Source organism: Indicator indicator, chromosome 3 (assembly GCF_027791375.1).
Source record: "Indicator indicator isolate 239-I01 chromosome 3, UM_Iind_1.1, whole genome shotgun sequence".
NCBI lineage: Eukaryota > Metazoa > Chordata > Aves > Piciformes > Indicatoridae > Indicator > Indicator indicator.
In genome coordinates, this window is record NC_072012.1 from 30,213,226 (window position 1) to 30,239,360 (window position 26,135).

At 37.0% G+C, this 26,135-nt stretch overlaps 1 protein-coding gene across 1 annotated transcript in view; it reads left to right on the top strand.

Annotated features, from left to right (window-relative positions):
* Positions 1-26,135, top strand: part of GRM8 (glutamate metabotropic receptor 8) — a 320,064-nt gene that overhangs the window by 288,892 nt on the left and 5,037 nt on the right. The window contains exon 9 of the mRNA XM_054399899.1: positions 25,747-25,993. Coding sequence (XP_054255874.1) covers positions 25,747-25,993 — 247 coding nt within the window. The remainder of the gene's footprint in view (positions 1-25,746; positions 25,994-26,135) is intronic.

A 26,135-nucleotide genomic window follows, 5' to 3' on the forward strand; every position in this document is an offset into this window, starting at 1 on the left:
CTGTAACATTTTTAACAGTCCTTTGTGACAGAAACTATTTCTACTTGTATATATTACCTTTTTACATGTAAGTTTAAAACTAATATAAAACTGAAGAAACTGCTATATAATATTCAAAAAGTTAAAAATAATATATATTACGGCCAGTTATCAAAAGGTAAAAATACCAATCCAAAATAACTTTGCATAACCCAGTCTTGGTGGCTTTTATGAAACTCCATGTTTATTGTTTGTGCTTAATCTCAAGCAGCAGAACACAAACCCCAGGTGGTATTAAACATACCATTTTTAGATTGTCATTTTTACAGGTGCTTCACAGAGAACATTAAGAGCATTTTACTGTGCACTGGTGAGGCTGCATCTGGAATATTGTGTCCAGTTCTGGGCCCCTCAGTTCAAGAAGGACAGGGAGCTGCTTGAAAGAGTCCAGTGCAGAGGCACAGAACATCAACCTTACAAGGAAAGACTGAGGGAGCTGGGTCTCTTTAGCTTGGATGAAACTGAGAGGTGACCTCATTAATGTTTATAAATATGTGAAGGAAGAGTGTCAGGAGGATGGAAAAAGGCTCTTATCAGTGATGTCCAGTGACAGGACAAGGGGCAACAGGTGCAGGCTGAAGCATAGGAGGTTCCACATGAACATAAGGAAAAACTTTCTCATGGTGAAAGAATGGCCAGGAATAGTGTGGCCAGCAGGAGCAGGGAAGTCATTCTGCCCCCGTACTCAGCCGTTGTTAGGCCACACCTTGAGTACTGTGTCCAGTTCTGGGCCCCTCAGCTCAAGAAAGATGTTGAGTTGCTTGAATATGTCCAGAGAAGGGCAATGAGGCTGGTGAGGGGTCTGGAGCACAAGCCCTGTGAGGAGAGGCTGAGGGAGCTGGGGGTGTTTAGCCTGGAGAAGAGGAGGCTCAGGGGAGACCTTATTGCTCTCTACAACTACCCAAAGGGTGGCTGTAGATGGGCTGGGGTTGGTCTCTTCTCCCGGGCGGCCAGCAACATAACAAGAGGACACAGTCTCAAGCTGTGCAGGGGAAAGTTTAGGCCTGATCTTAGAAAAAGGTTCTTCACAGAGTGATTTTGCCATTGAAATGGGCTGCCCCCCTAGGGAAGTGATGGGGTCAATGTCCCTGGAGGTATTTAAGAAAAGACTGGATGAGGCACTTAGTGCCATGGTCTGATTGATTAGATAGGGTTGGGTGATCGGTTGGACTTGATGATCCTGGAGGTCTCTTCCAACCTGGTTGATTCTGTGATTCTATGTTCTAAACTGCATTAAATTAACTAATCAGAAGGATTACCGTAGTCAACGACTCTTGTACAGAAAGATGTCTTGAGCTCTGCTCACTTACATGCTATTCAGATTCATTTTGATAATTTAGGATTGTAGCATTCTTTGTGGGGTAGTCATCAGCTCTGTTGTTTAGCTGCTTTGCTCCCAAAGTGAATGATTAGAGGAAAAAGAGGCAAAGTTCCCAAGTTTCCTGAAGTTGTTTTGAGGTGAAATGCATCTGTGGAAGGTTTACTGAACCCTCCTTGGACTGAAGTCTGCTTGCTCATGATATGTAGGTGTGAGCTGGCCACTTAAGGAGCGTAAAAGGTATGGGGAAGATTTCCTTCAGATTGTGCTACCCACTCAACAAAGTCTTATGGAGGGCTGAATGCAGCTGTCTTTAAAAATTCTAACCCCTGTTCAGATTTTTTGTTACTAAGCATGGTGTGTATCCAAGTTTCAGCTAGCATTCTTCTTGCTGAATGAAGGGCTTTGTGCAAACACGTATGTCATTTTAAAGACTCAGCTTTATTGTTGTAAGATATGCCCACAGTCTTAGGTTGTAATTTCATTTCTCTGTTTACTTTTATATTAATGAAGCCACTAGCATTTTAAGTATGTACATGGAACAAGAATTTTAATTATAAGTTTATTAGGAGATACCAGGAAGAGAGAAAGTGCCAGCTGCTCTAAGATAAGTGTAGATTATTTAATAATATATAAAGCCTTTTTTTTTTTTTTTTTTTTTTGGTAGTTCAGTGAGATTCTCATGTGTGCACCTGAAGGTTGTATACTTTATTCTTTTCTGCATGGTTGCATGTCTGTTCCAGTATGAGCACTGAGCTGGCACGCTAAGTTGTGTACATTGAAGAGATTATGCACCTGTCACATGATGGAAAACATCAGCATTTTGCTTGTCTGACATGTTTGCTTCTGGCTTCATGATGAATGATAGCTTCTTTCCCAAAGATGAGAAAGTGCTGCCAGAAAAATGAAATTTGCTATGATTTGATTCCTACTCCAATCCTGGGGAATATTGGAGAGTCAGTAACAGGTATAAGAAAAAGGAATTTGTGCTAGAGAACTTTGAATAGACCTTTTTGGCTGCTTGCTGGATTCTGCTATCTTCATCTACTTCAGAAAAAAAATAGTCAGTACTCACAAAGGGCAGTCTTGGAAAGACCATGAATGTTTCACAGAGATAATCTCTTAAAAAAAAAAGAAAAAAAATTATGCCTTATCATCTACTGTATTTCTAGAAATCAGATTAACTGCACAAAAATATTTATCTTTTGGTTCTGATTGGTTTAGTTTCAAAAATTTTATTTTCAACAAATGCAGTTAAAGAGAAATCCTTCCAGTTATATTAGATGATCTTTGCACAGTAAGAAGGAGATTGTGTTAAAAGTACAACTGTAACTGAGATGTCATTGTTATGCACAGGACAGCATCTGAGTCACTGGCAGTTTTGCATAAAAAGTAGATATAGTTTAATCATGCTCTCTGCTGTTTCACATCCTGATGATCAAGAACAGAGAACTAATGTCCAGCCATTCTGCATCTGAAGAGAACTACACACTGTTTTACTCTCTGTATGTGTGAAGAATGAATTTGGGGATTTCAGGGATGCACATGAAATGTTGCATCGTGGGACCTTATAAAAAAAAATCAATTGAGACAAATGCAGCTCCTGCATATGTTTTTTGTATTCAATACAGTCCACTATTCTGCATTCAAAATTAATGGATATGTGCCATTTTTAAACTCAGATGCCTAATAAGAAGCTCATCCTCACAGAAGTTTACGTACACACAAAATGATTCACATATCCATTTCAGTCTGAAATCTGGTCTCATTCTGAGACCAGAGCAGACTGATGTGTTATTGACCAATGAATCTTTCAGTTAGTAGCTCCGGTGCTGCCCTATGGCCTGACAAGACCCTGTTACTTTCAATCATCACTGCAAAACAATTACGTGATTTGCAGTTTAAAACACTGTAAGGGCTGGTTTAATTTGTATGAGTCAAAACTATCGATAACACAAACTATATAGGAGTATCTTTAAGTAAATTTATCACTTACTGAAGAATGGAATTGAATATGTTTGTAAAGATATAGGAAGGAATTTTTTTTTGTTTCCCCATTTTCTTACTTTATAATTCCTAGTTCTTTTTTGTGTGATTTAGTACTTAAACCCTGTACTTACTCTTGTGTCTCTCCTTCCTTCCTCCATCCCTCCCTCCCCCCCTACCCCTCATCTTTATGTAAGTTTTAGTTCCTTTGTTTATTACTCCATTTCTGAAAGGTTGAGGTAAAGCCACAATCCAGTTCAAATGAATGGAAGTTTAGTCAAGAAACATTTGCTATCAGTGCCCCAACTGCTGTTAACTCTTCCCTCTAATCTTTCTGTTGTATGCAACCTATCTATATTTTTCCAGGCTCCTAAAAGCTTTTCTAAAGGCACCTGTGTAAATTAGAATTTTACACATCTGTGCCATACAAAGTACAATTAGGGAATTTGACAGTATGTTTTTCATTATTTATCTAAAATAAAAGTCATATATTACTCAGCTTTGTTGTGAACTGACTATCCTGTCCTTTTGTGTAGTTTTAATGAATAACTCTGTGTGTGTTTGAATTCTCCTGCAAACTCAGAAAATGTATTAAATGGCATATGGACAATGATATAAAAACACATTGCAGGCATTGCCAAACCAGGAAAAATGCTAAATACATTATGTGTGTAAACTGTGTCATGCATTGCTTTACAGCTGCACTCAAATTGACACATCTAATTGACTGACTGTTTCCTAATTTGACCATTCTCATTGTACTTATATGGTACTTCAGAGGTTTTGTGCTAGACTGTTGGCTAGAGGGAAGCACCGTCAGCTGGCGTTGCTCCAGCTGCACTTGCTCTGAGAAGGTGGTTCTGGTTCAGAGCCAGGCATTTCAGTATCACATCCAGGCATTTTAGTATTTGACTGTATCTATTTTCTCTCAAGGTCAGCAGAATATACAAAGAAATAACAAAACTGCAGTTAACAGGCCTGTTCTGTATGACATCACGTGTTTTCTATACCTCTCTGATGGAAAAAGTTCATTGTATTTCAAAACACTGAGAGGAGGCTGAAGATCTACTCTGGACAGATTTTGGGGGTTTGGTTTCAACCAAGAGATTTATAAATGCTGTCAATGTCATCTTAGAGAATGCACTAGTACCTTGCAGATCACTTTGATTATAAGTCTAATTAATGATTAATGTATCCTAATAAAAGGATACAGAAATAAAGGACTAAGATAAAAGCTTTTGTAAAACGTCTTAGCTGCAGAATGAGAAGGTTTAAACCTGATTTTGCATCATTCGAATAAAAACAGAAGCTGTATGGGCCTCTGTCCATGAGTGAACATGTGTTCCTCCTAATGTTAACATTACACACACACTGGAAGAAGAGTAGATGTCTGTGGTAGCAAAATGAAACCATGGGCACCTCTCCAACGCTTGTAGTGCCTCAGACTTGATGCCAAGACCTATTTTTACTGTAGTTAGCACTACCATGCTGTTTAAAACGACAGAATATATACAAGTTACTTAGATCTAACCTGTCAGGTTAGACAGCAGTGATGTATTTCAGAGCACCAGTGTGCTTCTTTTCCCTTTTTTTTTTAATTCTAACTTTTCAACTCTAGTAAACAATAGCCTCTTACTTCTACAAAGCCATCCACTTGGATGAAGGATATTTCAGAGAGGCTTCACATTCTATACCTTATTGACTACTTACTGAAATTGCTTTTTCAGTATATTCACAATTCATATCTATTTTTTTCTTTAACCAAGTCCTCTTTCACTTATCTTGAAGAATCACACTCTCTTTCCTGAAGTAGTTTATATGTACACGTTTTCTTATTTCAATGATGACTGCATTTTACAATAAAATTAAAGTGTATGAGTAATCTCTGTGTTAGGAAAGGAAAGAGAAAAAGAAAAGAAAACTCTCTGTTGCTTCCTAAAAGCTTAAAGTGCCTAGATTTGTCAAAGAACATTAAGGAAACTAGAGTACCTACAGTTTTCAAAGACAGAGTTTGTTTTGTTTCTTCAGTTCACAAGTCACGCTCTGTTGCAGTCTATTAAAAATACACTTGTCTGCAGTTTCAGAGATCATGTCTGCTTATTTCAGATGAATAAACAGCTATCTTCTAGGAGGTGTAGGTATTTCACAGATAGAGAACAAATGATGAGCAATGTTTTAACAGAGGGTGGTTATGTTTAGGGAGCACTTGTGGAGAGCAGTGTGGAGAGAAGCTTAAGAATAGGAACCGGTGGTTTGGAAAGGCTAAAAGTCTAAAATTTTATTGTGCCTAAGCTATTCTGCTGTAAATCCAGCCACTGATTTCATAATCCTGAAGGTTTTATATCTAGTAAATATATGCAGTTCATGCAAAATCCAGATCCGTAATGCTGCATCTTTTGACTCAAAATGCACAAAAGGCATCCTTCTCTGATATATCAGACATGGTGGCTACATCTTTAGTTCTAGGCAGAGCAGGAGTAGAAGAAACCACAATGTCTGCATCCACACAACAGGGCACTTAAAAATGTGTCTTCTGTGTCCCATGTGGTTCAACTGTGGACCTAAGTGTTATATATTTGTGCATTTTTTTCCAGTTCTAAGTTACTGATATAATTTGACAGCATACAGTATATGAGATATTTTTTTGTAACAGAAATTCACCCTGTAAGATGAGATTTCTATCATGAGAACATGAAGAATTTCTGAATTCATTTCCTGCTGGGGTAGTAACTGTATAAAATGGAGAGTGGCATAGTTGTCAAAGCTTTGTCTATACTGCCTTTGGAAATGTTAGTTGGTTTAATGCCTGAACTAGTGAGCATTGTCTGAGTGTGACACTCTGTAAAGAAACTAATTGTATCAAGGAATCTACTAGCAATAGTTTGAAGGGTATAGAGTCTTATGAGAGGTGGCTGAGGAAACTGAGATGGTTTAGCTTGTAGAAAGAGAGGCTCAGGGGAGATGTTATCACTCTCTCGCTACCTGAAAGGAGGTTGTAATGAGGTGGAGATCAGTCTGTTCTCTCATGTAACAAGTTATAGGACAGGAAAAACTGGCTCAAGCTGGACGAGAGGAAGTTTAGGTTGGATATTAGGGAAATTTCTTCAGAGAGAAGGTTGTAAAGCACTGGAATAGGCTGGCCAGGGAATTGGTTGACTTGCCATCCCTGGAGATATTTAAAATGTGGTGCTTAGGGACACAATTTAGTGGTGACCTAGCACTGTTGAGTTAATGGTTGGACTTGACGATCTTTAAAGTCTCTTCCAGCCAAAATGATTCTATGATTCTATGGTTCTAATGTTAAGAAAAGGTGTGATTCTAGTTTCAGTGAGTCTTTAAATGTTCATTCATATAGAAAAGGTCCATTTGAAGGTATGGTAGCAAGTTTGCAGATGATACCAAGCTGAGTGGTAATAAGTCTGAAGGATGAGATGTCATCCAAAGGGACCTGGAGGACAGGCTGAGAATCTCATGAGGTTCAATAAGGCAAAATGCAAGGTCCTACACCTAGGTCAGGGCTATCCTCGATATCCATACAGGCTGGGGGATGATGAAATTGAGAGCAGCCCTGAAAAAAGGACTTGGGGATACCAATGGATGAGAAGCTGGACGTTAGCCAACAGTGCACTCCTGTAGCCCTGAAGGCCAATTACATCCTGGGCTACATCAAAAGAAGTGTGGCCAGCAGATCAAGAGAGATGGTTCTGCCATTCTACTCTGCATGGTCCATGGAAAGCAGGTCCAGAGGAGGCCCACAAAGGTGATCAGAAGGCTGGATCACCTCTCCTATGAAGACAGGATGAAATAATTGGGGGTGTTCAGCCTGGAGAAGAGAAGACTAAAGGGAGACTTATGGGTACATTTCAGTGTTTAAAGAGGACCTACAGGATGGCTGGGGAAGGACTGTTGAGAAGGGCTTGTAGTGACAGGATGAGGGGCAATAGTTTCAAACTGGAGCAGGGTAGAGTTGGGTTAGATATAAGGAAGAAGTTGTTTACAATAAGAGTGGAAAACTATTGGAAGAGGTTGCCCAGGGATGTGGTTGAGGCCCTGTCCCTGAAGCCATTCAAGATCAGACTTGATGTGGCCCTGGGCAGCTTGATCTAGTTGGCAATGTCCCTGCTCACTGAAGGGAGGTTGGATAAGATGACCTTTGAGGGTCCTTTCCAACCCAATGCATTCTGTGAATCTGTGGATTTCGGGATGCTGCGAAACCTGAACCCAAGAGCCTCCAATACGAAGAATGATTATGAGGTAAAACAACACCTAACAACAGTTCTGAGATAAAAGGATGCCACCACCTGTTCTGTCTCTGGTATCTCTAGTTGACTGAATTTTATTTTCTTTGAAAAGCAAATACAAGAAATAAAATTATCATTGTTTTAAAATGATGTGCATTCTTCTTTGTTTTCCTTATGTGCAAACCCAAAATAAATAGAACTGGTTCAATCATAACCAATTCTGAAGTGATTCTTGTTTGCCAAACTAGAGGAAAAGAATATATCTCTAATTTCATAGTCTTACACCCTTCCTTCATGGCAGTGCTGCACACCATGTTCTACAGTAGCCTCAGGGGAAACACAGCCTTCAGCAGCAATTACTTGTAAATAGAAACTGATGACTATGAAAAAAATGTACAGCTCCTTTCACAGGAGATAAAGGATATCTCAGAATATCTCCACTGAAATTATTGTTGTCCTTGAATCTGTTAGTGATATTAAAGTATGACAATAGACTTTTATTAGTGATTCCATGTAGAATTTGTACAGTTCTCCCCAAATACACTGACAGGCAAGAGAGTTATAAATTGGTCAACTGCAGGCAGTTATATGTCTACACTACCAAACAGTTAGATACAGCTTCACAATCAAAAGTCCAAATGTACCTGAATATAAAAATATAGATGGAGTCCTGAGCTGTAATGAACTTTGTAAGGTTTCTCCTATAGTAGGAATTTTTGTCTATCCAAGGGATAAATATTTTACTTTTATAACATACATAGCACCTGAAAGCAGAGGAGTAAGGAGGCTAAACTCTGAGTGCCAATACTCATCATCCTGATGTTTTATAAACAAAAGTGTAGAGGTAGGTCCCAAAAGAACTAATAATTTTGCAGATATGCAGATAAGCCTCTCAGTCAGAGGCCAAAATCTAACAATATTCAAAAGGAATCAGATAATAAGGATAGCCATGGTGTATGGTAGCATTTTCTAAACTTGGAATAACTTTGTAAGTGAATAAAATATCATAGTTAAGGGTTTAATACAATCTCTAATGGTTAATTATGAAGATAAGAACTTCATGAATGTAGATTTTCCTGCAACTAGGTCTCTTTTACACCTTCCTCTAAAGCATTTTGGTTTGGCCACATGGATCAAATTTATAATCTAATCTGGTAAATTCTGCATTATTAAGTATTTAGGGGAAAGAAAAGGTATTTTTTTATTTTATATTATTAAACCAAACCAAACCAAAAAAACAACAAACCAGAAACAAAACCAAACACCCAGCTATTTCTAGTAGAAATGTATAGAACTGGGTGGGAATTTTTGTCACCAGTTTTTCCTTCTTAGTAGTTTACCTTTGCATATCACCTTAGTTGCCATTTGTGAGCTCCTGATGTTCAGGCTTTTGAATTTTTAAATCTGTTTTTGCAGCTCTGCTTTATGTGACAGTAACGCTGTACAAAAGATAGTAAAACCAAATAACCCTCACCCTCCTCTTTAGGTAGCTGTGGTTATCAATAAAAAAAAAAAAAAAAAAAAAGAGAGCATTCCTTCATTTAGAATCACATCTTCATTCATATCTTCATTCTGGAAAGTTTGAAATTTGTATTCTGTGCAGCTAAGAAAACGTGCATCTGCAAACACACTGTGATTTTCTGCTTGCCTAGCAGCAGTATACTTTTTAAATGCAAACACCAAACGCTTGTGTCACTCAACTATTTGTGATTACTCCAAGATGCTTTCATCTGGTAATGCAAACCACAGGGTTTGATACCTTTCAAATACATAATGTATGACTTTTCATCCTGGTGGAAACTTCTAGATTTTTATGCAGTTGGAGAAATTTTCTAAACTGAAATTATTGTTGTGGAACCAATGGATTAAAAGGAAATTCTTGGTTTAAGGGAGGCTCCTAATCTACAGGGTGCTTGTTTTGATGGGAAAGTACTGTGTGGCTTGTGGACAGACTGCTTAGTTATTCTTTTGGAAGTAAACTGGGGACAGGTGGCCTCCCTCAGGTTTCTCTTCTGGACATGTTTACCTCACAGGGTCTGACTTCATCCTGATACTTCATCAGGATAGCCTGAGTGCTCAGCATGTGAAAAAATCTCTAGTTAAACCACCGTCAGAACTCTGTATGTGCATTAATGACTACCTGAGTGGCATAATGTTTTTGAGCAAACCAGAGCCTAGTGTAATTTATAAGTACTCCAATGAATTAGGAATAGATTGCATTGTCACCTTGACTGGTTGATTAAAACTCTTCACAGTTACATGTTTTATCCATTTCTAAAGTTGTGTTTCAGGGAATGGGAGTTCTCTCATGACAAAGCACTTTTAAACTGCTTTTATAGAATGTTTCCACCTAAATTCTAGTACTCTGACAAGCCCTTCAAAAAAGTAAAATTAAAACTACTGCAACAAATTGAGTTTTGCACAGAAATCTTTTTTTCTGTAGCACAGAAGCTGTTTTTTTTGTGTGGGCTAAAATAGTCAATACATAGTAATTACCTAGGATTTTTCTTTTAAATAAATAAAATAAATGCAGCTCTTACACCCATAGCACTTCAGTAGTCTGAAGTGATGGCTTTTAGGCCGGGAAACATTTACTCTATCATAGAATAATTTTACTAAATGTATAAAATTTGTCAGTTTGTCAGTCTTTTTACTAGCCATAAGCATCAGCTCTGTAGTTTTTACTTGCTATAGAGAGCATTACTGCGGTTGATGAATTCTTTCTCAGAGGAAATGAAATGCATTTTACATGTACAAATTAGCATTACAGAGTATTTAGTGTTTTGTTTGACAGAAGACGTGATTCAATACGTCTTCCAGAAGACATGATAATATTTGTGCATGTCTCTAATATTCTATATTACTTTGCTATGATAAGGTATGTTTTTTGGTAGTTTATCAGTTTCAGTCAATCACATTTTCACACATATAATCTGTCCATTTAAAATTCTATTTTTATTAGAAGGTAATTTCACAGCCTGCAACTTCTGTGAGTTATCTTTGACTTTTTAGTATAGACAAGAAAGCAAAGTGAAAATAGTGTCAGAACTGTTGTGGCGGAAATATGAGTAAGCTTTGGGAGAACACTGACAGGATACTTTGGCAGAGAGGGAACAGGGAGGTAAACTTCTAGTCTCATTACCCATGCATTCAGAAAAAACTGCAGAGTCACATGTTTTTTAAAGAATTAAAATTAGAATACTTTTCACAGTCACCCCCATGGGATGATTGTCTTAGGTAAAGAAAAACTTCAAATGACTGCTAATTTGAAAGACTGTCATTGAGAATAAAAAAGACAGTAGTGATTGTACACTGAGATTCACAATTGAGACTTAAAGAGTTCTATGATGTTGCAGCATCACTTCTTTGTTGTAACTTTGAGATTCAAAATATTCCTGAGATATACTTTGTCTTTATTGCTATGTTTTAAGTGATTTCAATGTTTGGTTTATTGGTGCAAATTATTCACACTTCCTTCAGTCAGGTAATCAATGTCACCAAAATCTTTACTGTTTTCCAAGATTGCAAATAGTAAGTTTCAGATTGTTCATATAATACTTCATAATCCTTAAATAAAGGGGCATATGTGTTTAGCTTGGTAGTTACATAGGCGTATGTAGCTACTTTAGCCTTGTTTTGTACTTCTGTTTGTCTGATTTTTAGTTTTGTTGAATAGCAGTGGAAATCAGAATGGGCACAGACAGAGTAATAATTTTGTCTGGGAGAGGAGCATTGTTTGTGGGATCAGTTGTAAAGTACTAGCAGCCTAAAACATAAGCTCACAAATATAATGGGTATATTCCTTTGCTCTGGACACAACTGAACACTTCTTTTTTTCTGTTTCATAGGCCTATTATATGTCATAAACATTGTCTGTTTTAATATGGTATGAATTAGAGTCTTAAATTTTGGAATTTTGGAAAAAGGCCTTAAATCTATTAAGTGGGTATGAAATGTCTCAATCAACTCTGTTAATGTCTTAGGAAAAAAGATTGTTCCCAGCATTTGGTTGTTCAATAAATTGTGTCAATAAATTATTTAAGAAAGACTTTACAAAGTAAATTTTGCTTTTTAAGAATGGAGTGGTACAGATACATATTAGTTTAGAAATACGTATGGACAATGTTTTGAACTATGGAGTCCCTCAGATCTCCTGTCTCTAAGGAGCTCTCTGGTTACACAGTCATAAAAATGGTATTAAGGTGCATATTATAAACTGCCTATTGCAGAGGTCAGATTTATGGGCTTAAGCATCTGCTAATGGTGCAGCTTGATTTTGCAAGGATAAAATGCACCATGCTGTCTGACCAGCAGTCCAATTTTTTTCCATCAGGCAGTGCACATGACAAAATTTCAAGGACATTAGTTGGGTTGTATTGACTTCACAGCTGGCACCAAAACTGGAGATTTCTTCACCTCATCTGTTTTGGTAGCAATACTGTATTTATCCTTTTAATGGAGAACAATAATGAATATGATGAAGGCAAGAAAGAAGAATGGTCATGACTTCATCTCTGATTAAGTGGAAACTGGCCATCATGCAACCTGGTGAAAACAGCATAGTCAAGAAAATCCAGCATTTAAAGAAACAACCTTAAATGCTGCTTCTGAGACACTATTTCATGAGAAGAGATCATGTATTGGTGAGTGAGATTACCACATGATAGTCTACGATTAAAGAAAATTTCTTTTAGGGCTGTAAAGTTCCAAGACAGAATGCTTATTAAAAAGTCCCATAATTTGCTGAATTATGTTGCACAGGATAATGCTTGTGTAGAGAATTGAATTTGTTCAGTGGACAGAGTGGTCTCTCAATGTCTGAGGCCTTGCAATAGCATTTTCAACTGGTTAGGATGAGACTACCTGAACTATTTTATTACTGAATTCATCTCTTCAGCAAATGCATGAACTGTTCCTATTATTATCTTAAACCGTGTACAAAAGCATCTCCTAACTATCCTTAAGTATTTACAAAAGCCTGTCTTTCATTATCCTTTCTGGTTCTTTAGGAACAATATACAAATGTTATACCAGTTGCCCTATGGCAGCAGGACCTTCTCAGAGAATCTGTGTTGTCCAAAATGCCTGCCTAGAGAACTTCTGTAACCTTTAGCCAAATACGTTGTTACTCCGTCAGTCAGAGTTTGCCTCAAGTGAGTCTATTGTCTCAAATTAGTCTGTTGTTTTATCAGCACTGGAATCAGCAAGGCTGATTTTGGACTACCCTGGGAGTTGATGACTGAGTATGCTTCATGTGCACAAAGACACAGCCCAGCTTACTGAGCTACAACACAATTATAAGTAATGTACTAACCTGATTTTCACCCTCATGTAACAGTTTTAACGTGAATTCCATAGATCTTTCCGCACACACTGAATGTTTTCTAGCTTTTGGGCTTCAGCCATGCTCTGTGAAATGCATATGAATAAGCCACTGAAAGGAAAAAATGGAGCAAAGCACTGCAGCTAACGCTTACATAACGCACGTTGTGTTGAAAATCCTCAAATTCATTTTCCTGCCCTGCTGGGCCAAGATGAAGAAGCACATATGGTGAGGAAAGCCACTTGCTGTTGGGAGACCTCTGCATTCCCACTGCACAGGGAGGAACAATTTTGCCTCATCCCTCACTCTCTTCTGCTAATCTGGCACAAATCAAACGCAAGAGACAGAGCGTGAATGTGGATAAGTGAGAAGATGCAATTTCCCGTCTCATGTGGCTAAACATTTCTTGTTAAGTGTCAGGTTTAGAGCTGAGTAAAATGTGGAATAATGTATTTATGATTCTGTTTATGCAATTTGACTTGTGATTCGGTAAACATTTCTCCCTCTTTTCTTACATTTCTGTTACATCTACAAAAACTAGTTTGTCTTGAAGCATAAAGCTAGAGCATAACCCCTGCTTTGGCATACCTGCTCTTTTTGCATTGTCATGGAATCTGTGGAAGGCTATCAATAATATGGATAAGAAGAAGAGATTGCTGCAAAGTAATCTATATTTTTCAAGCAAAATACATGCAATACAACATCAAATGAGGAAAAAAAGTGTTGTGTATGTATAAGCAACAGAAAAACCACTTGTGAAGAGAAAGATTGTATACCACCTCTTTCCTCAACAATTATGGTAAAAAACCCCTCACTGCCTAAGGGCAAATGCCCTATGGAAACTTTCTTGAGCTGTCAAACATGACACATCTAAGAAGTTAAAGTCAGGTTTTGCAAGTCATCAGGATGAGCAGCACTGGTAAAGGAAGGTTGAGAAAGGTGGCAAGTAATTGGCAAGAAATGGAAAGAGAAATGGTCTGCAAAATTGGCTAAACATTGTATCTGATTTAGATTTCACTCTCTCACTTTTGAAAGGGAGGAACACAGCTAATATAAACTCTAGAGTTCATATTTACAGCTAAAAATAAACCTCATGCAAATAGAAAAAAAATGTGGTTGGAAGGATATGAGGAGAGGCTGTGGGGAAGGACAGGAAAGTATTTTTACTGTCTTAAATGTTCCTGTACTTACTGTCTCCTATTATATCCCTTCTTCTACAGTACTTTTATTCACCTGAGTAGTCTCAGGGCATTAAGAATTATTTCATGTTCCTGTTGGCAAAAATTAGGTCATCCAGCTGGAGGAGGTGATGAAGGAAGGATACTATGTTGGTGATGTAGGTGACCTGTCAGATAATAAAAAAACTAGAAATGCTTTCAGAGACACAGATGAAAGAAGCTGCAAGGTAAGACACAGGGAAACAATAGAAGTGACCTGAGCTAAGGGGTTTATTCTAAAAGGCTTAGCAGGGAGACAGTGGTTAGGATCACTTTTGGCTATTAGTAGCTCGTAAATAAAAGGGCTTGCCTTTTCATATTTGTTTCATCATGCACTAGTTTGTAGAATGCAACAGATTTATTAGTGTTACACCAATAATATATTTTAACTAGAATTGTTGTGGGTTATCTGTTACTTCCATTCAAAATATTTCCTTATAGTATCATAACTTGTCACAACTACAATTTACAAAAACAACTACTGCATAAAACAATGGTTTGCTAAGTTTGACTGGACTGCTCCTACTCCAGGCCACATTATTTATACAGTTATAAGGCTAAACAATAAATTAAATAACAAGATACATCTTAATTACTCTATAATTGTTTGTTGTTCATGTTGATTTGCAAAGCCTGAAATGATCATCCCCTTCCTTTCAGAAAACGAATATTGTAGATCTCTGCAGTACAGGTCAGATTTACTAACCTCTGATAAAACAACAGCAACAACAACAACTAGTTCTCCAGGTCTATAGGAATGGTAGAATGAATACACTAAAATCTATCAGGCTTACATTGAGATTGGTGAGATTCTACCAGGCAGAAAGAAGCACAGACAGAATATGCAGTTGCATATCAAAAGCACTTAGAGATTACTGATGATCAGCTTTAGCAATCTTATTTCCACCACAAACAGCCAAATTTTATGTAGAATTAGAGATCCTACATGTGAACTACACCTTATAAAATATGAGATAATATTATCCCTCCATTGCAGAATAAATCTGTGAATAGTCCAACATAAGAAAAACTTCTGACAAATACTGTTACTTTTTGGAGTCTCTGGTCAAGCAGGTAGAAGAAATATTTCAGATGAGCTGTTTATTTCTAATGAAATCAAACAGAATTCTATGGTCCTTAAGAGTACTTTATTAATCTTCAAGTTCATTTTAGTAAGTTAAATATCTGGTAGATGGAAGTCATTGTCATCTGCCATTCTGATAATTTATAGTAACATTCTTAGGCCATGTTCACAAATACTTGCCAACACAGCTAGGAGAGTGGAAACTAAAAGAAATCCCACACTCATATACTGAAGCTGACTAACATGGTTATAATACTGGCAAAACACCAATGTGTGGTTATGCCAGAAGAGGAAAGCTAATGTTGGTTTTGCATCTGTCATTCAGTGAGGTGATGTAACTGTGCTGGCAGGAGAGCATCTCTTCCTGGCATACATCAAGGGGCTTTGACAGCATGTCCTGAGCAGATTGCCTAGTGGCTGAGGCTTTTAAGTTTAGGCAAGCAAAAAAATTTTGCATTGAAAACTGGGTGATCTGGCAACCAACAAAGTTGACTCTTTTGTCTTACCACCATTTTGCAGACTGCAGACTATATTCCAAGATACTGAATAAAATTCCCTGAAAGGGAAATAAATCGATTGTAGCATTGGCCTATTTATTTAGATGCAGTGGAACCAAAATTAAGAAACATAATGATGGCTCCTAATATTTTTTAATGGCAGAAAATCAGTATTTAGTAACTAGTAATTGTGTGGTCATGTCGCTTTTGGCATGTGACTGCTCTCTGTTATTTTGTTACACTGTTACAGTTATTAATTACAGTTAAAAGCAGAAAAAAACAGAAGTGTCTTTTTAAAATTTATTTTAAGAAGGGGAAGAAAAATTACCTTTTAGTTCTTTCACTTAATTGAATTGGTTTTCCTCCAGAGATAAAGTGTCCTATTTAATCATTACAGCAGATGTGCAACAACAATCTGAAAACATGGGAATGTAAACCAAAGGGATTTTCTGTTTAAAGCATTGGCAACATCTTAAAAATATGCAATCTGTTGAATTCTGGGTTGGCTTTGAGCACTGAGAGCATAGTACTGAAGTAAAGGCTTTACTTTGTATTAATAATTGACAGTTATAAAATACCTTGAGGAACAGAACCTCTTAATTTGTATAAAGTAGTGGAATTAAAATATACCATATAAAATGTAGACTATTAATTGAGCTGACCCAAATTCCATGTACTTTACCCAGCTTTCACCATATTTTATCATTTCACTTTGAATACTAATTTGCTATTGATATCATTGTTTAGGTTATTTAAATATCCACAATATGTAAATTAGAGCACATTAAAGCATATTAAATCAAATTAAAATATGGTCTCTGTCTCAGTCTTTATTTAGTTCGAGAAGACAGAACAAGGAAGGTGAAGATGTCAGGAGTATATCACAGAGACAATGAAATAAAATATTAATAAAGTCACTGAATAGTTCAGTAACTTAGTTTTTATTACTTCAGTAATGCTTTTTAATTATTACAAATACTATTATAGGACTTGTGATGTAACACCTCCTAATTACCTCTACTATTACATGGTTTGAGGTGACACCTTCACCCAGTTTCCTGTAAGTAACCTGGTAGCACTTAATTTTAAGAACTTTAAAAGCTGAAAAACATTTAGGTATGTATGCAGGCAGGTCCATCTCACTTTGGTTCCTGGGAAAATTATGGAGCAAGCCCTCTTGGAACATATTTCTGGGTACAGGAAGGACAAGTAGGTTACTGGAAACAGCCAAACATGCCTGACCAAACTGATTGCTTTTCATGGTGGGACATCTGCGTTTATGGGGACATAATTTAGCTGGATTTTAGCAAGGTTTTTGTCACTGTGTCTTGCAATATTTTGGTACCCAAATTAGGATGTTATAGTCTGAGCAGGTGTACAACAAAATAGATAACAGTCCATTTGGATGATGGAGCTCAGAGGGTCATGGGTGTAGATAGTACAGTATCTAGAGGCCAGTAACAAGGAGTCTGTTCTGGGAGCTCTCCTCTTTAACATCTTTACTAATGACCAGTAGGAGAGAATGACATGCAGTCTTACCAAGCTTGCAGATGGTACCAAATAGAGGGTTAATAGTTGGTATGGAAAGATCCATCATCCAGAGGCACCTAGACAGGATGGAGGAATGAATCAATGGGAACTTCGTAAAATTCCACAAGGACAAATGTGAAGTTTGGCATCTGGAAAGGTAGAGTCCTTGCAAACATACAAGCTAGAAAATGACTGGCTGGGGAGCAGCTCTGTGGAAAAGGCCTCGCAGACACTAAGAAGCATGAGCTAACAATACCATGGTGGCAAACAAAATGTGGATAGATTGAGGTCAGGGATTATCCCTACCTACCTAGCTAGCTCTCATTAGGCCATGTCTGAAATACTGCCCTCCCAATACAACACATACATCAATAAATTGGAGCAAATTCAGCACAAGACCACCATTTTGTTTGGTGGTTGGAGCACTTGCTCTCTAAGGAGAGACTGATGAAAACTGGGCTTGTTCAGCCTGAAGCAGCTTCTGCTTTGGGCAGACTGAACAGCAGGCCCCAGTTCCTACATGTAGGTCACAGACAGGATGGAGGCATGGTCGTCACTGCAGGATGTGGCAAGAGAGCAGGAAAACATGGCCATGAATTAAAAAAAAAAGTAATTCAGACTGAATAAAAGGAAATTTTTTCCCCTCAGTTTGTAGGTTCTTAAGGTGTTTCTTCTACTGTAATTTCTGTCCTTCCTTAAGATTTTCCAGGTTGTTCTCTACTGGAAATCTCTGTCCTCATCTTCTGTTTTGGGTAATCAAGGTTATGATTTTTGGTCTATGTTATGACGCAGTATAGGCTCTTCCAAAAGTCTTATTTGAAAATACAATTTTGAAAACTGTTCTTTAAAAAGTTCTTTTGGAGTGGACTTCAAAACAGCACAGAATGTGTGTGGCATACAATGTAGCCTCTGTGCTGCAGCTGGGAATCTGGTGTCTGGTTCTAAAATCAGGTTCAGGTTAGTGGAGGTTCCATCCTGCTCCAGAGCTAGGTGAGGAATTCACAAAATGGAAGGCAATGAAATGAAATCTGACAGACACTGTCCTGGAGCAGTGTTACAATGAATTACAAAACAACAAAAAAAAAAAAAATCAGTGGCATGGAAGCAAGAAGTGAAACTCAAGTGAAACCTTTAGAGATAATAGTAACAGGGAGAAAATGATCTGAAGTCTTTTTTGTAATGTGGAAACATTTTTGTTAGTTGATGTGTTTTGGTCGATTCACTACTTGGTGTGATTAAATGTAAATTCATTGAAGTCAAGGGAGTAACCATCAATGAATTCATGCTGCTATCATTAAACTTGCTGTGACATAAGGAATGGACTAAGCAAACATTTCCAGATAAGGCTAGAACTCCAGCACAGGCATTGTAAGATGTCTGTTCACAAATTACAATTGAAATGCTTGCTAAGGGCTGAAGGGACTTGCTTGATTGTTTGTTTTTCTTTTTGTCATTCCATTGTAGCTGTTTTCTTGCTCATTACATCGTTCCCATTAGCATAATATATTGGTTGTGTTTGCACAGTTTTTCCTGCCAAAAGCTGCCCTGCAGTTGTACAGCCATTGGAGTAACCAGCTGTTACTTATTCAAACCTCCATCATTTTGTATGACAGAGTAAGTTAATTATGTCCTGCGTGAAGATGCTAAATAAAATTATCTTCTGAACAAGTGTGCTTCACTTAATATTTGTCTCTATTAGGTACTTGAACTCTGGCACTTATGCCATATGCAAGAAATAAATAAACACATTTTGAAACTAAACCTAGCAAGAAGTTAATTATTACAGAGTTGGATTATGGTATTTCTAAAGCACTGTTATCTCTTTATCTCAGGCATAATGAATATTTGAAAGACTTCTGAAAACAGAAACTAAATAGAGTTAATAGCATAATGATCTAGCAATTAAGGTGTGTTTTGTGAATATAAGGAATAGATCCTCAGTTAGTATTGGTCATTCTAAAAAAGACTGGATTGTAATGCTCTGTAAATTTCAGATCTGGACAAGAAAAAAAGAGTACTTTCTACTCAACAATATATTCTAATTATAACTCTGTGTCAGTCAACAGCAACAGTCGCTCTGTTACAGTAAACCATTTAGTTTTTATTTTAAACCTGGATTATGAGTTGAATCCAGGAGATACTTTTTTATTTTTCTTGCTAAAATCTTCTGTTATTCTCTGTATTGCAGCTTTCTTTCTTTCCCTTTTTCATCACCAAACAATTATGCATATGAAAGTGACAATTTTGGGGTTGGCAACTGGCTCCTTGAGTTTTAAGTGTTCCAAAATGTCACCTCCCGTATTTTCAAACAGATTATAATTAAAGATATGCCAATCTATATTCATTTATTTTGGATAGTTGTCCATCTGCCACATTTGCTAGTTGATTTAGCCTTAGGGAAAATACAATCTGCATTGAAATTAGATACATGAAGACCAAATTAATAATATGCAATTTATATAAAATAACTTTTGTTAAAAAATAGACAAGTGCAAAAATAAAATTATTTTCTAAATTGTCCTGCATCTTATCTAGGTGAATTGATCTAACTGTGCAAACCAGAATGCATTTGACCAAACAGAGTTTTAATTTTCTAAGTATTTGAAAGGAGTATAAAATTACTTGAAAGCTGGACTACAACTCTAGTAGAAAATATTTGGAACTCTTATAATAAAAGAATATTTTTATTGTAATTGTAAATAATTGAAATTCATTATTGTACAAAATACCCAATAGCCAAAAAAATGTGGGGTGTTTTTTTGTATTGATCTACCAATGTGGGATTTCAGGATGTATTTTGGCTTGTGTCCTGAGCTTGCTTCAGTTGTGATAACAATTATTCAAGTCAGTGCTGCCTAACTTTTTTCAGCTTAGCTCTCTGAATACTGTATTTGATAAAGATCTAACAAGCCTGTGAAGCCACTCAATAACAAAATAACTGGGACTTAATTTCTATTAATAGGCTGGTTCTGTGGAGATAGACTGATTGCAGATGGTAATTAACTTGTAAAATGAGAAAATAAGCACACAGTGTTAGAAAATGTGTAAAAGTAACCTCAGGTGGACCTGAGACTAAGAGGGAGGGAACACTGACCATCAACACTATATAACTTCTCCTGGTGAAGGACCTGGAGTGCTGATAATTAAACATAACCTCCCATTCCCTCTTTCCCTCTTGTTATCCTCAGGATCCAGAGGAGCATGGACAGGGTGGATTTTCACTTTAGAAAATGGGATAATACTCAGAAATTCATGTATAACAGATTTAGCTATATTATTAATGAGATTTTCCTGTAATAATTAAATAAATTGAACAGTAAAAGCTAGTATCATTGTAACTGGATTAATAATAATATTTGCTGTAGTTTTGATTAGGCTGTTAAGATTTTAATTAGCCCAACAATAAATACTTTGCTTGGCATTTTGCCTGTAAGAAGATCGTAAGTGTAATATAATATACCATAAAAATCCTACTTCTGCATTATGATGAAGATTCAAATGATGCATAATATAAAAAACTACTTTAAAGTAATCTCTATTCTCAGTTTTTCTATACAGCAAAGACTTTTCCCAATATGGTTATTTATTACTGACTTTTCTTTTTTTTCCTGGTATTTGGAGGTATCTAATCTTACTTTTATGAATCCTATTCATAAAAGGACTATTTATAGTAAAGTTGATGAGATGAATGAATCACCTGTCCCTTTAAAAACCTTGATATGTGATGTGCATATATAAGGTGTATGATGGTGCATATATTGTTTTCCATAGTTTTCTAACTGGACTAATGAAGAAAACTCATTCCATCAAGTTTATCTTATACCTGGCAAAAAAAATCTTATTATATGAACAAATCAATGACTCACTTGCCTCTTTATGTTTTGGTTGTTTTTTAAATTCAAGAAAAGATTAGTTTTCTTTTCACAAGTCCAGACAGAAAAGTATGTTGTGCAGTGAAAGCAATAAAAATCTTTAGGTGTAAGCTTATGGGCATGGAGGTTCAGCAGAGAATCCTTTTATTAGTTATTGGCACCTTGTCAGCATTCTTACCTCCCTGTTTATACTCTTCTGATTTCAAATATATTTATCCTTCAGACAGCCTTTTTCATGTTGACCTTTGGTGTGGAATCCATTGCAGGAGGTTTCTTTCTGATTTGTGAATACAACTGTGAACTGTAAATGTTGTCATCCAGTCATCTATTTAGTAAGCAGAATCACATACAGAAATGACTGTAGTCTTATCACATGCATACTTTTAAAAGAAAGCAAATGTCTTTTTCTAAGCCCTTTAGATTCTGGAACAGAGGGAAGATGGCTAGTCTCAGTGTTTTTCTGAGACTAAAAAGACTTGTGCTCTCTCCACCACAAATGGAGAGGGAACATTTTGCTGTCTTTCCCAGTCTGTGGGATGCCTGTGGATAGACGGCATGTATTTCCATTTTAAGATGTATCATTTATCTTCTGGCTATAAATGAACTGGTAAAGACTTCTAACAGCTGGGAGTGAAGGCAAGACTGGTGGGAGTGAATAAGAGCAAAAAAAAAAAAAAAAAACCCTTCTGGAAAATGAAGCTTGCTGCAGTTCTCGCCCTGAAATTTAAACCGGCTGAAGGAGCTGAGATGATTCACATAAGAGACATAAAGTATCTGGTAACAAGCATAATGGAAAAATTAAATCATAATTCTATCTTCTGCTCTGTTACTGGCAGTGTGGGACATACTCAGGAGTGCCTATCTTGGTATATCTTTCTCAGAAGGATTGTCCAGACTCCAGTGTTTCATACCAAGGCTCGCTCTCTAGTCTGCTGAGAGACATTTCTAAATGGAAAATTGTGTAGAATTAGCCAATAAGAGACATTAGACCAGCTGCCTCTTTTAAAACATCCACTTCTCTTTGGAGTGCAATTAGCTGAGGTGGAGCTACACTATGCATTCCGATAGCTTGAGACGTAGGCAGATTTCCCTGTGTGGCTTAGCACTTCACTAATTCCTGGACTTGTTCATCTTCTGCATTACAACTACTAGCAGTTAGAGAACTTGCACAAAAGTCTAAAACTCAAAATCAATTCCCTCAAATCATGATGGCCATATCTCCCACATATACAGGATATACTGTTAAAAACAGATTAGGGAACAGGCTGGGTGGGAGGTACCCTCTATTTGACCTATTAAAACTTATCAGAAAAGAAAAACAAATAGCATGAGAAAAACAGCAGATTTGAAGACAGCCTATATATAATCTTCTGTGTGAAAGTAGGGGAGGATTCAAACCAGGGAAACAATCTGGACAAAAATTGTGACATTACCACTATTTTATTTTTTTTAATGAAAGTGGTTGCTTTGGACTAAACCTAAGACATGCTGCATGCATGACATTGCCTCTGTAAACACAAAATTGATGGAATGCTACTGGAGACTTGGAGACTATTTCAATCTAAGCAGTGAATCCTAGCTAAGAGGTAGTCATTCAACAACTTGCACTGGGAAAATTTGGCTCACACCTGCTTTAATGAAGGTTGCCAAGGAGGCAGTTTTCAGTTTCAAGTGCTTCCAAAATGAAGAAGTCGTCAGGGTATCTGTGTTTTTCAGAAATATCCTGTCTTGGTGTACCAGTATTTCCTATGTCACATTTTAAGTTTCAAAGTAGAAAAGAGATACATACTCCTAGAATCCACATTAGAAGACAGAGAATCCACAAGTATGCACACAGTCGTTATTAGCTGCTGAGGCAGTCAGAGGACCATTCTGATGAGGAAAGATCCAGGTCATTTGTGAGAGAGACTGATCATGTGTCTGATTTGGTACACAGGATCTAGATTGCTTACTTGACATACAGTCTGTTGTGAGTCATTTGTCGATTATGGAGGTGGAAAACAATACATAAGAAGTCACGTAGCAGTTTGATGTGGGGTTGGGGTGGAAGATGAAGACAGGAAAGTATTTAGGCCTCAGTTTTTTTCCAATAGTATGAATACTATTTTTTTTTTCTTGTGATACCAGGATTTATTTTCCTGTATCCTATCTTCTGACTGTCAAGAACAAGAATTATAGATATAGCAGTCTTTGTTACATTTGCGAAAGGCTTTATTGGACAAAAAGTTTTTAGTTCAGGAGGAATTTTAGTGTGAAGAGTGCTGAAATTCATTTATGTGAATGAATCATTGTGAGAAAGGGACCTTTATTCTCTGGTACCTTTGAGTGAGCTACCACTGTGAGACACACAAAAATTATTCAGACCTCATATCTTATTAAACTGAACTACTTTTGTTACTCCTTGATTTTTAGAGCAGGTAAATCTGTAAAAGTTACAGGTATTTAATGTTCCCAGAATAATAAAAGTACCCAGAATGTACAGTCATAAAACACAGTTGTTCTCTTGTCAGGGATAAAGCAAGATAAGTGTCAAACAAAAGCCAAACCAAGTGTGTGGTACCTTGTTTGTTAAACTTGTGCCTCATCACACTGCAGGAACAGGGATTCCAGAAATGGGAAATATTAGATGTAGGGGATGTTCCTCCTATCAGACTGCAAATTACCCTTAAAAAGATATAGGGCCTGCTATGACAGAACAAGGGGTAATGGTTTTAAATTAAAAGAGGATAGACTCAGAATGAATATAAGAAAGAAAACTTTTATTTTGAGGGTGGGAAAACACTGGAACAAGTTGCCCAAAGAGATGGTAGAAGATGAAATCATCCAAGGTCAGGCTGTCAAGCCTCTGAGCAACCTCATCTAGCTGAAGACGTTCGTGGTCATTGCAGGAGCACTGGAGTAGGGTGGCCTTTAAAGGTCTGTTCTAATCCAAACTATCCTATAATTTTGTGATTCTAGTAGGAAAAGGAATCAGACCCAGGTTGTCATTGACAACTGGGCCCAAGCTGAGTATGCAATCGCATTAGTGTATGGAGTCATGTACACACCGTGCACCATGTGTCCATGTGAAATACATGCTCAAAGTCTCCCTCTCAAGGTCTAGCAAGTTTCTTGAAGCTGTCCTTTCTCATTTACTTCGGTAAGGAGTAAGTAGTAAGGGTCATCCATGAAAATCAGGAACCATGAGGCTGAAGCTTGCTGTAGGCTCTATTCAATATTTCAAAACCATTCTAGTTTTGAAAATTTTAATGTTTCAGTAATTTAAAGTCTGGTTCAAAACCACAGCAATTATTAGAAATAAATCCCACTGCATATAAACTGTAATCTGCAATGTGAAACTATCTGTGATTTAGATTTTTTAAATAGGCTGTTGTGTTGGTCATGTCAGTTAAATCTACAGAAAATACATTAGATGCAATGATATAATTAATGTAAAATACCTGCACTAAATGTGTTGAAATCCATGGGCTCTTATTATTTCAGGGAATGCGTGATCAGATTCAGAGCTGAATCACTTACAAAGCTTAATTCATTGTAAACCTTCAGGCAGACCCTTTTTGTCTTAGTATTTGTTAAGAGTGTGGCACTGTGGAACTGCTTATGACAAAAAAGTCATTGAGATCTACTATAATGCACATATTTGTTGCTAATGTGACTAGTACCATTGCAGAAATTTATGTATTTTACGTTATAACATCCAGAGGTTCTTTATCATCTTTTATTGTCTAACTCTTATACTGAACAATAAGTTGAGCTTTCCAGCTTGGGTGCTTGACGAGGACTTAAAATATATACATTTAATTGCCAGGCATTGTGACTGATTTTGTGTTTGAGGCTCTGCTAGCCATTTAATGCAATAAGTTGGATTTTTAAAATAGTAAGGCTTCAAAAAAAGGAATTTTTATGTTTAATGAAGTTTTGGTATACGTTGCATCTTGTTACAGGTGTTACTTATCTTGATTTCTCTCCCCCAGTCCTCAGTGGGACTGGGGGAGAGAATTGTAAAAGTGAGAAAATTCATGGGCTGAGATAAAGACAGTTTAATAGGTAAAGCAAAAACCAAACGTGCAACAAAATAAGGAATTTATTCACTACTTCCCATTGGCAGGCAAGTGTTCAGCCATCTCCAGGAAAGCAGGGCTGTATCATGGATAAGGTTACTTGGGAAGATAAAACACCGTAATGCTGGATGTCCCCTCCTTAGTTCATATTCTCCCAGCTTTATATTGATGAAGGAATAGTGTGGAATATCCCTTACATCAGCTGGGGTCAACTGTCTCATTGCTGTCTCCACCCAAATGTTTGTGCAATCCCAGTCTATTCTTTGGGGGAATCCGTGCTTCTAAAATACATTTGTCACATTTCTCACCTAACATTTCTTCAAGTGAGTGCACAGTTTATTTCTGAAGTTTAATGAATATTATTTTGTTTCTACCACTTAATGTTAAGGTAAAACAATCTACATGGAACAGACATACTTGACTGTGATTAAAGGCAGACAAAGTTAGGAGTTCTTCCGAAGCATGTGCAAGAAAGCAGTAGTGGTTCACTTTCCACCTAGTATGTTGAAGTTATTTTCCTTCTTATATTAAATCAATGCAACAATAATTTTTATGTTATTCTTTCTTTCCTTCCCCAGATGTACATCCAGACAACAACGCTTACTATCTCCATGAGTTTAAGTGCTTCTGTGTCTCTGGGTATGCTCTACATGCCCAAGGTTTATATTATCATTTTTCATCCAGAGCAGAACGTTCAAAAACGGAAACGGAGCTTCAAGGCTGTAGTGACAGCTGCCACAATGCAAAGCAAACTGAGCCAAAAAGGAAATGACAGACCAAATGGCGAGGTCAAAACTGAACTGTGTGAAAGTCTTGAAACCAACAGTAAGTCATCTGTAGACTTTCCCATGGTCAAGAGTGGCAGCACTTCCTAATAGATGTACGTTCACAAGAATGCACTTTCTTTTAATAATAAACTATTATTTTTGTTGCTTGTTCTGCATGAATCCGGAGATGTGTCAGAATT